General features: G+C 50.1%; 1 protein-coding gene across 1 annotated transcript in view; it reads right to left on the reverse strand.

Annotated features, from left to right (window-relative positions):
* The window catches only part of LOC129864885 (rho GTPase-activating protein 8-like), an 81,173-nt gene that overhangs the window by 2,677 nt on the left and 63,142 nt on the right, over positions 1-15,354 (reverse strand). The window contains exons 7-12 of the mRNA XM_055937187.1: positions 15,185-15,283; positions 12,912-13,022; positions 12,695-12,768; positions 10,664-10,741; positions 6,630-6,758; positions 5,196-5,299 (exon numbers count right to left, since the gene is read on the reverse strand). Coding sequence (XP_055793162.1) covers positions 5,196-5,299; positions 6,630-6,758; positions 10,664-10,741; positions 12,695-12,768; positions 12,912-13,022; positions 15,185-15,283 — 595 coding nt within the window. The remainder of the gene's footprint in view (positions 1-5,195; positions 5,300-6,629; positions 6,759-10,663; positions 10,742-12,694; positions 12,769-12,911; positions 13,023-15,184; positions 15,284-15,354) is intronic.

Raw genomic sequence — 15,354 nt, forward strand, 5'->3', positions numbered from 1 at the left:
GAGATGTTCTGTTTTAATGATGTAGTTCTGATCCGAGCGGTACATCAGCCAGAACATCAGCCTGTTGAACGTGATAGGAGGGTAATGGTGTGGTTCTGATCAGAGCGGTACATCAGCCAGAACATCAGCCTGTTGAACGTGATAGGAGGATAATGGTGTGGTTCTGATCAGAGCGGTACATCAGCCAGAACATCAGCCTGTTGAACGTGATAGGAGGATAATGATGATCTGGTTCTGATCAGAGCGGTACATCAGCCAGAACATCAGCCTGTTGAACGTGATAGGAGGATAATGGTGTGGTTCTGATCAGAGCGGTACATCAGCCAGAACATCAGCCTGTTGAACGTGATAGGAGGATAATGATGATCTGGTTCTGATCCGAGCGGTACATCAGCCAGAACATCAGCCTGTTGAACGTGATAGGAGGATAATGATGATCTGGTTCTGATCAGAGCGGTACATCAGCCAGAACATCAGCCTGTTGAACGTGATAGGAGGATAATGATGATGTGGTTCTGATCAGAGCGGTACATCAGCCAGAACATCAGCCTGTTGAACGTGATAGGAGGATAACGGTGTTCTGGTTCTGATCATGGGCAGGAAGCAGAGCGGTACTTGAGCACTATGTTGCTGTGTGTTGCCGTGCGGCGTTGCCTGTTGCCGTGCGGCGTTGCCTGTTGCCGTGCGGTGTTGTGTCATGTTGTGTGTCGCCGTGCGGTGTTGTGTGTTGCCGTGCGGTGTTGTGTGTCGCCGTGCGGTGTTGTGTGTCGCCGTGCGGTGTTGTGTGTCGCCGTGCGGTGTTGTGTGTCGCCGTGCGGTGTTGTGTGTCGCCGTGCGGTGTTGTGTGTTGCCGTGCGGTGTTGTGTGTTGCCGTGCGGTGTTGTGTGTTGCCGTGCGGTGTTGTGTCATGTTGTGTGTCGCCGTGCGGTGTTGTGTGTCGCCGTGCGGTGTTGTGTGTCGCCGTGCGGTGTTGTGTGTTGCCGTGCGGTGTTGTGTGTTGCCGTGCGGTGTTGTGTCATGTTGTGTGTTGCCGTGCGGTGTTGTGTGTTGCCGTGCGGTGTTGTGTGTTGCCGTGCGGTGTTGTGTCATGTTGTGTGTTGCCGTGCGGTGTTGTGTCATGTTGTGTGTTGCCGTGCGGTGTTGTGTGTTGCCGTGCGGTGTTGTGTCATGTTGTGTGTTGCCGTGCGGTGTTGTGTGTCGCCGTGCGGTGTTGTGTGTCGCCGTGCGGTGTTGTGTGTCGCCGTGCGGTGTTGTGTCATGTTGTGTGTTGCCGTGCGGTGTTGTGTCATGTTGTGTGTTGCCGTGCGGTGTTGTGTGTTGCCGTGCGGTGTTGTGTCATGTTGTGTGTTGCCGTGCGGTGTTGTGTGTTGCCGTGCGGTGTTGTGTGTTGCCGTGCGGTGTTGTGTCATGTTGTGTGTTGCCGTGCGGTGTTGTGTCATGTTGCGTGTTGCCGTGCGGTGTTGTGTGTTGCCGTGCGGTGTTGTGTGTTGCCGTGCGGTGTTGTGTGTTGCCGTGCGGTGTTGTGTGTTGCCGTGCGGTGTTGTGTGTTGCCGTGCGGTGTTGTGTGTTGCCGTGCGGTGTTGTGTGTTGCCGTGCGGTGTTGTGTGTTGCCGTGCGGTGTTGTGTGTTGCCGTGCGGTGTTGTGTCATGTTGTGTGTTGCCGTGCGGTGTTGTGTGTTGTCGTGCGGTGTTGTGTCATGTTGTGTGTTGCCGTGCGGTGTTGTGTGTTGCCGTGCGGTGTTGTGTGTTGCCGTGCGGTGTTGTGTCATGTTGTGTGTTGCCGTGCGGTGTTGTGTGTTGCCGTGCGGTGTTGTGTGTCGCCGTGCGGTGTTGTGTGTCGCCGTGCGGTGTTGTGTCATGTTGTGTGTTGCCGTGCGGTGTTGTGTCATGTTGTGTGTTGCCGTGCGGTGTTGTGTGTTGTCGTGCGGTGTTGTGTGTTGTCGTGCGGTGTTGTGTGTTGTCGTGCGGTGTTGTGTGTTGTCGTGCGGTGTTGTGTGTTGTCGTGCGGTGTTGTGTGTTGTCGTGCGGTGTTGTGTGTTGTCGTGCGGTGTTGTGTGTTGTCGTGCGGTGTTGTGTGTCGCCGTGCGGTGTTGTGTGTCGTCGTGCGGTGTTGTGTGTCGCCGTGCGGTGTTGTGTGTTGCCGTGCGGTGTTGTGTGTTGTCGTGCGGTGTTGTGTCATGTTGTGTGTCGCCGTGCGGTGTTGTGTGTTGTCGTGCGGTGTTGTGTCATGTTGTGTGTTGCCGTGCGGTATTGTGTCATGTTGTGTGTTGTCGTGCGGTGTTGTGTGTTGTCGTGCGGTGTTGTGTCATGTTGTGTGTTGCCGTGCGGTGTTGTGTCATGTTGTGTGTTGCCGTGCGGTGTTGTGTGTTGTCGTGCGGTGTTGTGTCATGTTGTGTGTTGCCGTGCGGTGTTGTGTGTTGCCGTGCGGTGTTGTGTGTTGCCGTGCGGTGTTGTGTCATGTTGTGTGTTGCCGTGCGGTGTTGTGTCATGTTGTGTGTTGCCGTGCGGTGTTGTGTCATGTTGTGTGTTGCCGTGCGGTGTTGTGTCATGTTGTGTGTTGCCGTGCGGTGTTGTGTGTTGCCGTGCGGTGTTGTGTGTTGCCGTGCGGTGTTGTGTGTTGCCGTGCGGTGTTGTGTCATGTTGTGTGTTGCCGTGCGGTGTTGTGTCATGTTGTGTGTTGCCGTGCGGTGTTGTGTCATGTTGTGTGTTGCCGTGCGGTGTTGTGTCATGTTGTGTGTTGCCGTGCGGTGTTGTGTCATGTTGTGTGTCGCCGTGCGGTGTTGTGTCATGTTGTGTGTTGCCGTGCGGTGTTGTGTGTTGCCGTGCGGTGTTGTGTCATGTTGTGTGTTGCCGTGCGGTGTTGTGTCATGTTGTGTGTTGCCGTGCGGTGTTGTGTCATGTTGTGTGTTGTCGTGCGGTGTTGTGTCATGTTGTGTGTTGCCGTGCGGTGTTGTGTGTCGCCGTGCGGTGTTGTGTGTCGCCGTGCGGTGTTGTGTCATGTTGTGTGTTGCCGTGCGGTGTTGTGTGTTGCCGTGTGGTGTTGTGTGTTGCCGTGCGGTGTTGTGTCATGTTGTGTGTTGCCGTGCGGTGTTGTGTGTTGCCGTGCGGTGTTGTGTGTTGCCGTGCGGTGTTGTGTGTTGCCGTGCGGTGTTGTGTCATGTTGTGTGTTGCCGTGCGGTGTTGTGTCATGTTGTGTGTTGCCGTGTGGTGTTGTGTCATGTTGTGTGTTGCCGTGCGGTGTTGTGTCATGTTGTGTGTTGCCGTGCGGTGTTGTGTCATGTTGTGTGTTGCCGTGCGGTGTTGTGTCATGTTGTGTGTTGCCGTGCGGTGTTGTGTCATGTTGTGTGTTGTCGTGCGGTGTTGTGTCATGTTGTGTGTTGCCGTGCGGTGTTGTGTCATGTTGTGTGTTGCCGTGCGGTGTTGTGTGTTGCCGTGCGGTGTTGTGTCATGTTGTGTGTTGCCGTGCGGTGTTGTGTCATGTTGTGTGTTGCCGTGCGGTGTTGTGTGTTGCCGTGCGGTGTTGTGTGTTGCCGTGCGGTGTTGTGTCATGTTGTGTGTTGCCGTGCGGTGTTGTGTCATGTTGTGTGTTGCCGTGCGGTGTTGTGTCATGTTGTGTGTTGCCGTGCGGTGTTGTGTCATGTTGTGTGTTGCCGTGCGGTGTTGTGTCATGTTGTGTGTTGCCGTGCGGTGTTGTGTGTTGCCGTGCGGTGTTGTGTCATGTTGTGTGTTGCCGTGCGGTGTTGTGTGTCGCCGTGCGGTGTTGTGTCATGTTGTGTGTTGTCGTGCGGTGTTGTGTGTTGCCGTGCGGTGTTGTGTGTTGTCGTGCGGTGTTGTGTGTTGCCGTGCGGTGTTGTGTGTTGCCGTGCGGTGTTGTGTCATGTTGTGTGTTGTCGTGCGGTGTTGTGTGTTGCCGTGCGGTGTTGTGTGTTGTCGTGCGGTGTTGTGTGTTGCCGTGTGGTGTTGTGTCATGTTGTGTGTTGCCGTGCGGTGTTGTGTGTTGCCGTGCGGTGTTGTGTCATGTTGTGTGTTGCCGTGCGGTGTTGTGTGTTGCCGTGCGGTGTTGTGTGTTGCCGTGCGGTGTTGTGTGTTGCCGTGCGGTGTTGTGTGTTGCCGTGCGGTGTTGTGTCATGTTGTGTGTTGCCGTGCGGTGTTGTGTGTTGCCGTGCGGTGTTGTGTCATGTTGTGTGTTGCCGTGCGGTGTTGTGTCATGTTGTGTGTTGCCGTGCGGTGTTGTGTGTTGCCGTGCGGTGTTGTGTCATGTTGTGTGTTGCCGTGCGGTGTTGTGTTGTGTCATGTTGTGTGTTGCCGTGCGGTGTTGTGTCATGTTGTGTGTTGCCGTGCGGTGTTGTGTCATGTTGTGTGTTGCCGTGCGGTGTTGTGTCATGTTGTGTGTTGCCGTGCGGTGTTGTGTCATGTTGTGTGTTGCCGTGCGGTGTTGTGTCATGTTGTGTGTTGCCGTGCGGTGTTGTGTCATGTTGTGTGTTGCCGTGCGGTGTTGTGTCATGTTGTGTGTTGCCGTGCGGTGTTGTGTGTTGCCGTGCGGTGTTGTGTGTTGCCGTGCGGTGTTGTGTCATGTTGTGTGTTGCCGTGCGGTGTTGTGTGTTGCCGTGCGGTGTTGTGTGTCGCCGTGCGGTGTTGTGTCATGTTGTGTGTTGCCGTGCGGTGTTGTGTCATGTTGTGTGTTGCCGTGCGGTGTTGTGTGTTGCCGTGCGGTGTTGTGTCATGTTGTGTGTTGCCGTGCGGTGTTGTGTCATGTTGTGTGTTGCCGTGCGGTGTTGTGTCATGTTGTGTGTTGCCGTGCGGTGTTGTGTGTTGCCGTGCGGTGTTGTGTCATGTTGTGTGTTGCCGTGCGGTGTTGTGTCATGTTGTGTGTTGCCGTGCGGTGTTGTGTGTCGCCGTGCGGTGTTGTGTCATGTTGTGTGTTGCCGTGCGGTGTTGTGTGTTGCCGTGCGGTGTTGTGTCATGTTGTGTGTTGCCGTGTGGTGTTGTGTGTTGCCGTGCGGTGTTGTGTCATGTTGTGTGTTGCCGTGTGGTGTTGTGTGTTGCCGTGCGGTGTTGTGTCATGTTGTGTGTTGCCGTGTGGTGTTGTGTCATGTTGTGTGTTGCCGTGCGGTGTTGTGTGTCGCCGTGCGGTGTTGTGTGTTGCCGTGCGGTGTTGCCGTGCGGTGTTGTGTGTCGCCGTGCGGTGTTATTACCATGTTCAGGAAACAGAGCAGGTACTTCAACACCATGTAGTTGTGTTCTGGAAGACTCTCTAGGATGTGTTTACAGGTGCTCACTCGTAGACTGCTCTCCACTCCTGGAACAACAAGCTGTATGTCACACATTACAATGCATGTTGAGGTTCTCGATAGACCGTGGTGACCCAGTCTGTTTCATATGTGACCCAATTCAGGAAGTTGGGCAATTGATGCAGGTTTCCTACTTCACAATGGTCTGGGATCTGGAGATTTGAATTCCAATCTTGTCCTAAACTGGGCTATGCTTAACACCCCGGCCGTCCTACAATCTAAGCTAGACGCCCTCAATCTCACACAAATCATCAAGGAACCTACCAGGTACAACCCTAAATCCGTAACCATGGGCACCCTCATCCTGACCAACTTGCCCTCTAAATACACCTCTGCTGTCTTCAACCAGGATCTCAGCGATCACTGCCTCACTGGCCCGGGTATCTGGAAGGATATTGACCTCATTCCGTCAGTAAAGTATGCCTGGTTGCTCTTTAAAAGTGCTTTCCTCACCATCTTAAATAAGCATGCCCCTTTCAAAAAAATTACAAATAAGAACAGATATAGCCCTTGGTTCACCCCAGACTGCCCTTGACCAGCACAAAAACATCCTGTGGCGTACTGCATTAGCATCGAATAGCCCCCGCGATATGCAACTTTTCCAGGAAGTCAGGAACCAATATACACAAGCAGTTAGGAAAGCAAAGGCTAGCTTTTTCAAACAGAAATGTGCATCCTGCAGCACTAATTCCCAAAAGGTTCTGGGACACTGTAAAGTCCATGGAGAATAAGAGCACCTCCTCCCAGCTGCCCACTGCTCTGAAGATAGGAAACACTGTCACCACCGATAAATCCACGATAATCGATCATTTCAATAAGCATTTGTCTATGGCTGGCCATGCTTTCCACCTGGCTACCCCAACCCCGGGCCAACAGCTCTGCACCCCCTGCAGAAACTTGCCCAAGCCCCCCCCCCCCCCGCTTCTCCTTCACACAAATCCAGACAGCTGATGTTCTGAAAGAGCTGCAAGATCTGTATCCCTACAAATCAGCTGGGATAGACAATCTGGACCCTCTCTTTCTAAAATGATCTGCCGAAATTATTGCAATCCCTATTAGTAGCCCTCGCCTGGTTCACCAACTACTTCTCTGATAGAGTTCCATGTGTCAAATCGGAGGGCCTGTTGTCCGGACCTCTGGCAGTCTCTATGGGGGTGCCACAGGGTTCAATTCTTGGGTCGACTCTTTTCTCTGTATACATCAATGATGTTGCTCTTGCTAACCCTAACCCTGACAGAGAACTCTAGAAAAACACTTTTTTTTATTGGACCGTGTCCTACGTGTCACAACATTGTGTTAGCCTGCTGAGCTAAAGCCTCGGCAGGCACATGTACTTACGGACCATGTCCTGTATCTGGCGGTAGAGGGGGAAGGTGAGCAGGGGTTCAGGTAGCTCTCTGAGGAAGGTCTTCAGGATGACAGCAGGCACATGGATGTCTCCATACTGCTCAAACACCACTGGCTTCCCTGAGGAGGAGAGAGACCTGATAACAGACTGAGCTTCCCTGAGGAGGAGAGAGACCTGATAACAGACGTACTGGGCTACCCTGAGGAGGAGAGAGACCTGATAACAGACGTACTGGGCTACCCTGAGGAGGAGAGAGACCTGATAACAGACTGAGCTTCCCTGAGGAGGAGAGAGACCTGATAACAGACTGAGCTTCCCTGAGGAGGAGAGAGACCTGATAACAGACGTACTGAGCTTCCCTGAGGAGGAGAGAGACCTGATAACAGACTGAGCTTCCCTGAGGAGGAGAGAGACCTGATAACAGACTGAGCTTCCCTGAGGAGGAGAGAGACCTGATAACAGACTGAGCTTCCCTGAGGAGGAGAGAGACCTGATAACAGACGTACTGAGCTTCCCTGAGGAGGAGAGAGACCTGATAACAGACGTACTGAGCTTCCCTGAGGAGGAGAGAGACCTGATAACAGACTAGATGAGCTTCCCTGAGGAAAGACAGAGACCTGGTAACAGACTAACTGAGCTTCCCTGAGGAGGAGACAGAGACCTGATAACAGACTAACTGAGCTTCCCTGAGGAGGAGACAGAGACCTGATAACAGACGTACTGAGCTTCCCTGAGGAGGAGACAGAGACCTGATAACAGACTAGCTGAGCTTCCCTGAGGAGAAGAGACAGAGACCTGATAACAGACTAACTGAGCTTCCCTGAGGAGGAGACACAGAGACCTGATAACAGACTAACTGAGCTTCCCTGAGGAGGAGAGACAGACACCTGATAACAGACTAACTGAGCTTCCCTGAGGAGGAGAGACAGAGACCCGATAACAGACTAACTGAGCTTCCCTGAGGAGACATATATACCTGATAAAGACTAACTGAGCTTCCCTGAGGAGGAGACATAGAGACCTGATAACAGACTAACTGAGCTTCCCTGAGGAGGAGACACAGAGACCTGATAACAGACTAACTGAGCTTCCCTGAGGAGGAGAGACAGAGACCTGATAACAGACTAGCTGAGCTTCCCTGAGGAGGAGAGACAGAGACCTGATAACAGACTAGCTGAGCTTCCCTGAGGAGGAGAGACAGAGACCTGATAACAGACTAGCTGAGCTTCCCTGAGGAAGAGAGACAGAGACCTGATAACAGACTAACTGAGCTTCCCTGAGGAGGAGAGACAGAGACCTGATAACATACTAACTGAGCTTCCCTGAGGAGGAGACATAGAGACCTGATAACAGACTAACTGAGCTTCCCTGAGGAGGAGACACAGAGACCTGATAACAGACTAACTGAGCTTCCCTGAGGAGGAGAAACAGAGACCCGATAACAGACTAACTGAGCTTCCCTGAGGAGGAGAGACAGACACCTGATAACAGACTAACTGAGCTTCCCTGAGGAGGAGAGACAGAGACCTGATAACAGACTAACTCAGCTTCCCTGAGGAGGAGACACAGAGACCTGATAACAGACTAACTGAGCTTCCCTGAGGAGGAGAAACAGAGACCTGATAACAGACTAAATAAGCTTCCCTGAGGAGGAGACACAGAGACCTGATAACAGACTAAATGAGCTTCCCTGAGGAGGAGACACAGAGACCTGATAACAGACTAACTGAGCTTCCCTGAGGAGGAGAAACAGAGACCTGATAACAGACTAAATGAGCTTCCCTGAGGAGGAGACACAGAGACCTGATAACAGACTAAATGAGCTTCCCTGAGGAGGAGACACAGAAACCTGATAACAGACTAACTGAGCTTCCCTGAGGAGGAGAAACAGAGACCTGATAACAGACTAAATGAGCTTCCCTGAGGAGGAGACACAGAGACCTGATAACAGACTAACTGAGCTTCCCTGAGGAGGAGAAACAGAGACCTGATAACAGACTAAATGAGCAGTTAAAAACCTGGACCACAGATTCATCCTCTGACAGATGGCGGCCATTGGACTTGTTTATCAATACTGAGCACACAGGATATCTGAGTCCAGAGTGAAACCATTCCATGGACAACCCTGACGCAAATGCTACATTCATAGTATTGAAATGGAATTATTGATTGTTATAATTGTCATGTTTTCTACAAATCTTTCTCTGTACTGGATCTAGTGTGTGGTTGATTGGTTCACCATGTTCTCAGACAGGAAGTGGTTTGACTCATGGAAACTCAGCCTGCTGGGGTCAACAGGTTCACCATGTTCTCAGACAGGAAGTGGTTTGACTCATGGAAACTCAGCCTGCTGGGGTCAACAGGTTCACCATGTTCTCAGACAGGAAGTGGTTTGACTCATGGAAACTCAGTCTGCTGCGGTCAACAGGTTCACCATGTTCTCAGACAGGAAGTGGTTTGACTCATGGAAACTCAGTCTGCTGCGGTCAACAGGTTCACCATGTTCTCAGACAGGAAGTGGTTTGACTCATGGAAACTCAGTCTGCTGGCCTGCTGGGGTCAACAGATTCACCATGTTCTCAGACAGGAAGTGGTGCTGCGGGGACATGAGGCTGTGATGTCATCAGAGGAGATAGAGGTTGATCTGGATTATTATTGATCTCTGCTTCCTGGTAGTGAGAGATAAAAGCCCCGCCTCTGGCCCCCGAGAGACCTCGCCTCTGGCCCCAGGAGACCCCGCTCGGCCCTCGGCTCTGGCCCCAGGAGACCCCGCTAGTGCCCCGCCTCTGGCCCCGCCTCTGGGCCCCCGCCTCTGGGCCCCGAGAGACCCCGCCTCTGGGCCCCGAGAGACCCCGCCTCTGGGCCCCGAGAGACCCCGCCTCTGGGCCCCGAGAGACCCCGCCTCTGGGCCCCGAGAGACCCCGCCTCTGGGCCCCGAGAGACCCCGCCTCTGGGCCCCGAGAGACCCCGCCTCTGGGCCCCGAGAGACCCCGCCTCTGGGCCCCGAGAGACCCCGCACGGCCCTGCCTCGGCTCACAGTTCCAGCTCCTCTCCCTCTGGTTAAAGAGCTTATAGGAGGTTATAAAGGTTATTATGGAGGTTATAGAGGTTCCATCTCACCCTGGTTGTAGAGCTAGAGGTTATAAAGGTTATTATGGAGGTTATAGAGGTTCCATCTCACCCTGGTTGTAGAGCTAGAGATTATAAAAGGTTATTATGGATGTTATAGAGGTTATAAAGGTTATTATGGATGTTATTATGGATGCTATAGAGGTTATAAAGGTTATTATGGATGTTATAGAGGTTATAAAGGTTATTATGGATGTTATTATGGATGTTAGAGGTTCCATCTCACCCTGGTTATAGAGCTAGAGGTTATAAAGGTTATTATGGAGGTTATAGAGGTTCCATCTCACCCTGGTTATAGAGCTAGAGGTTATAAAGGTTATTATGGAGGTTATAGAGGTTCCATCTCATCCTGGTTGTAGAGCTTATAGGAGGTTATAAAGGTTATTATGGAGGTTATAGAGGTTCCATCTCACCCTGGTTGTAGAGCTAATAGGACCTTGGTACCTTCTATACCTTTAGCTCTATTAGCTCTTAGATACCTTCTAAGAGCTAATAGAGGTTATAAAGGTTATTATGGAGGTTATAGAGGTTCCATCTCACCCTGGTTGTAGAGCTTATAGGAGGTTATAAAGGTTATTATGGAGGTTATAGAGGTTCCATCTCACCCTGGTTAAAGAGCTTATAGGAGGTTATAAAGGTTATTATGGAGCTTATAGAGGTTCCATCTCACCCTGGTTAAAGAGCTTATAGGAGGTTATAAAGGTTATTATGGAGGTTATAGAGGTTCCATCTCACCCTGGTTAAAGAGCTTATAGGAGGTTATGAAGGTTATTATGGATGTTATAGAGGTTCCAACTCACCCTGGTTGTAGAGCTTATAGGAGGTTATAAAGGTTATTATGGATGTTATAGAGGTTATAAAGGTTATTATGGATGTTATAGAGGTTCCAACTCACCCTGGTTGTAGAGCTTCTGGACGTCCTTGATGAGCTGAACACGAGCGGACCTCCTGAAGATACCTTCTGTCTGGAGGCCTGAGGAGAGGTGGGAGGGAGTGAAAGGCTTCAACTACTATTACTGTAGAGGTCCTGTACCTGAAGATACCTTCTGTCTGGAGGCCTGAGGAGAGGTGGGAGGGAGTGAAAGGCTTCAACTACTATTACTGTAGAGGTCCTGTACCTGAAGATACCTTCTGTCTGGAGGCCTGAGGAGAGGTGGGAGGGAGTGAAAGGCTTCAACTACTATTACTGTAGAGGTCCTGTACCTGAAGATACCTTCTGTCTGGAGGCCTGAGGAGAGGTGGGAGGGAGTGAAAGGCTTCAACTACTATTACTGTAGAGGTCCTGTACCTGAAGATACCTTCTGTCTGGAGGCCTGAGGAGAGGTGGGAGGGAGTGAAAGGCTTCAACTACTATTACTGTAGAGGTCCTGTACCTGAAGATACCTTCTGTCTGGAGGCCTGAGGAGAGGTGGGAGGGAGTGAAAAGCTTCAACTACTATTACTGTAGAGGTCTTGTACCTGATCCAAGGTCCTATCAGACAACTCCTAGCTCAACACATATTACTGTAGAGGTCCTGCACCTGATCCAAGGTCCTATCAGACAGCTCCTACCTCAACTATTACTGTAGAGGTCTTGTACCTGATCCAAGGTCCTATCAGACAACTCCTACCTCAACTATTACTCTAGAGGTCCTGTACCAAGGTCCTATCAGACAGCTTCTACCTCAACTATTACTGTAGAGGTCTTGTACCTGTACCAAGGTCCTATCAGACAGCTTCTACCTCAACTATTACTGTAGAGGTCTTGTACCTGATCCAAGGTCCTATCAGACAGCTCCTACCTCAACTATTACTGTAAAGGTACCTGATCCAAGGTCCTATCAGACAGCTCCTACCTCAACTATTACTGTAAAGGTACCTGATCCAAGGTCCTATCAGACAGCTCCTACCTCAACTGTTACAGTAGAGGTCTTGTACCTGATCCAAGGTCCTATCAGACAGCTCCTACCTCAACTATTACTCTAGAGGTCCTGTACCTGATCCAAGGTCCTATCAGACAGCTCCTACCTCAACTATTACAGTAGAGGTCTTGTACCTGATCCAAGGTCCTATCAGACAGCTCCTACCTCAACTATTACTGTAGAGGTCTTGTACCTGATCCAAGGTCCTATCAGACAGCTCCTACCTCAACTATTACTGTAGAGGTCTTGTACCTGATCCAAGGTCCTATCAGACAGCTCCTACCTCAACTATTACTGTAGAGGTCTTGTACCTGATCCAAGGTCCTATCAGACAGCTCCTACCTAAACTATTACAGTAGAGGTCTTGTACCTGATCCAAGGTCCTATCAGACAGCTCCTACCTCAACTATTACTGTAGAGGTCTTGTACCTGATCCAAGGTCCTATCAGACAGCTCCTACCTCAACTATTACAGTAGAGGTCCTGTACCAAGGTCCTATCAGACAGCTTCTACCTCAACTATTACAGTAGAGGTCCTGTACCTGATCCAAGGTCCTATCAGACAGCTCCTACCTCAACTATTACTGTAGAGGTCTTGTACCTGATCCAAGGTCCTATCAGACAGCTCCTACCTCAACTATTACTGTAGAGGTCTTGTACCTGATCCAAGGTCCTATCAGACAGCTCCTACCTGTAGAGGTCTTGTACCTGATCCAAGGTCCTATCAGACAGCTCCTACCTCAACTATTACAGTAGAGGTCCTGTACCAAGGTCCTATCAGACAGCTCCTACCTGTAGAGGTCTTGTACCTGATCCAAGGTCCTATCAGACAACTCCTAGCTCAACTATTACAGTAGAGGTCCCTGTACCTGATCCAAGGTTCTATCAGACAGCTCCTACCTCAACTATTACAGTAGAGGTCCTGCACCTGATCCAAGGTCCTATCAGACAGCTCCTACCTCAACTATTACAGTAGAGGTCTTGTACCTGATCCAAGGTCCTATCAGACAGCTCCTATCTTCTTACCTTTGTCTTTGAGATAAGACACAGTCTGGGACATCACAGGAGGGATCATCACTCCCTGGTTCTTCTCACCAATACTGGAAACAGAACACGTCTAGTTCAGTAGGCATGCAGTATGGTACAGCATATTAGTTGGCATAACCATGGTGGAAATATGGAGCGGCTGGGGACGGGGGGACGGGGGGGCGGACGATTAAAGGGGACTCGGCTAAATACTCACTATTGCAGGCTGACTCCAAACTGCTGTGTGGGCAGAGGAGGTCTGGGGGGAGGAGTCTTAGATGAGGGGCGCACACCTCCCTTCTGGGCCGCCTGCAGCCTCTCGTCATGCCTGTAGTAAATACATGGTCATATACTGTTGAAGTCGGAAGTTTACATACACTTAGGTAGGAGTTATTAAAACTCGTTTTTCAACCACTCCACTAATGTCTTGATAACAAACTATAGTTTTGGCAGTCGGTTAGGACATCTCCTTTGTGCATGACACAAGTCATTTTTCTAACAGTTGTTTACCGACAGATTATTTCCCTTCTAATTCACTGTATCACAATTCCAGTGGGTCAGAAGTTTACATACTAAGGTTGACTGTACCTTTTAAATAGCTTGGAAAATTTCAGAAAATGATGACATGGCTTTAGAAGCGGCCTCCCGGGTGGCGCAGTGGTCTAGGGCACTGCATCGCAGTGCTAGCTGCGCCACCAGAGTCTCTGGGTTCGCGCCCAGGCTCTGTCGCAGCCGGCCGCAACCGGGAGGTCCGTGGGGCGACGCACAATTGGCATAGCGTCGTCCGGGTTAGGGAGGGTTTGGCCGGTAGGGATATCCTTGTCTCAGTATGTAATGTAAAAATGTAATAAAATGTATGCACTCTACTGTAAGTCGCTCTGGATAAGAGCGTCTGCTAAATGACTAAAATGTAAATGTAAATCTGATAGGCTAATTGACATCATTTGAGTACCTGTGGATGTATTTCAAGGCCTACCTTCAAACTCAGTGCCTCTTTGCTTGACATCATGGGAAAATCCAAATAAATCAGCCAAGACCTCAGAAAAAAAGTCTGGTTCATCCTTGGGAGCAATTTCCAAACACCTGAAGGTACCACGTTCACCTGTACAAACAATAGTACGCAAGTAGAAACACCATGGGACCACGCAGCCGTCATACCGCTCAGGAAGGAGACGCGTTCTGTCTCCTAGAGATGAACGTACTTTGGTGCGAAAAGTGCAAATCAATCCCAGAACAACAGCAGAGGACCTTGTGAAGATGCTGGAGGAAACAGGTACAAAAGTATCTATATCCACAGTAAAACGAGTCCTATATTGACATAACCTGAAAGGCCGCTCAGCAAGGAAGAAGCCACTGCTCCAAAACCATCATAAAAAAAGCCAGACTATGGTTTGGAACTGCAGATGGGAACAAAGATCATACTTTTTGGAGAAATGTCCTCTGGTCTGATGAAACAAAAATAGAACTGTTTGGACATAATGACCATCGTTATGTTTGGAGGAAAAAGGGGGAGGCTTGCAAGCCGAAGAACACCATCCCAACCGTGAAGCACGGGGGTGGCAGCATCATGTTGTGGAGGTGCTTTGCTGCAGGAGGGACTGGTGCACTTCACAAAATAGATGGCATCATGAGGCAGGAAAATTATGTGGATATATTGAAGCAACATCTCAAGACATCAATCAGGAAGTTAAAGCTTGGTCACAAATGGGTCTTCCAAATGGACAATGACCCCAAGCATACTTCCAAAGTTGTGGCAAAATGGCTTAAGGACAACAAAGTCAAGGTATTGGAGTGGCCATCACAAAGCACTGACCTCAATCCTGTGGAAAATATGTAGGCAGAACTGAAAAAGTGTGTGCGAGCAAGGAGGCCTACAAACCTGACTCAGTTACACCAGCTCTGTCAGGAGGAATGGGCCAAAATTCACCCAACTTATTGTGGGAAGCTTGTGGAAGGCTACCCGAAATGTTTGACCCAAGTTAAACAATTTAAAGGCAACGCTACCAAATACTAATTGAGTGTATGTAAACTTCTGACCCACTGGGAATGTGATGAAAGAAATAAAACCTGAAATAAATCATTCTCTCTACAATTCTTCTGACATTTCACATTCTTAAAATAAAGTGGTGATCCTAACTGACCTAAGACAGGGAATTTTTACTAGGATTAAATGTCAGGAATTGTTAAAAACCTGAGTTTAAATGTATTTGGCTAAGGTGTATGTAAACTTCCAACTTCAACTGTATGTTACATACAGGAATACAGTACACTACCTCCGTGGTTGGTTGGATACATGAATAACCTACCTGAGGACATCAGGTGATCTCTGAGCTCAGCCAGGTAGTTTGGGTTAAGGTCAGGGGTCAGGGTAAGGTAGTGGTATAGAGGTGTAACCTACCTGAGGACATCAGGTGGTCTCTGAGCTCAGCCAGGTAGTCAGGGTTAAGGTCAGGGGTCAGGGTAAGGTAGTGGTATAGAGGTGTAACCTACCTGAGGACATCAGGTGGGATGATGAGCTGATCCCAGCTCAGGTGATCTCTGAGCTCAGCCAGGTAGTTCACATAGGTCAGCTTCTTACCAAACTTGTGACTAAAACAGGAAGAACAGAGAGTTAGAAAGGTCAGTCAATATGCCAAATGTCTTTCATAGCCATGAATACT

This window comes from Salvelinus fontinalis, chromosome 11 (genome assembly GCF_029448725.1).
Source record: "Salvelinus fontinalis isolate EN_2023a chromosome 11, ASM2944872v1, whole genome shotgun sequence".
Taxonomy (NCBI): Eukaryota; Metazoa; Chordata; class Actinopteri; order Salmoniformes; family Salmonidae; genus Salvelinus; species Salvelinus fontinalis.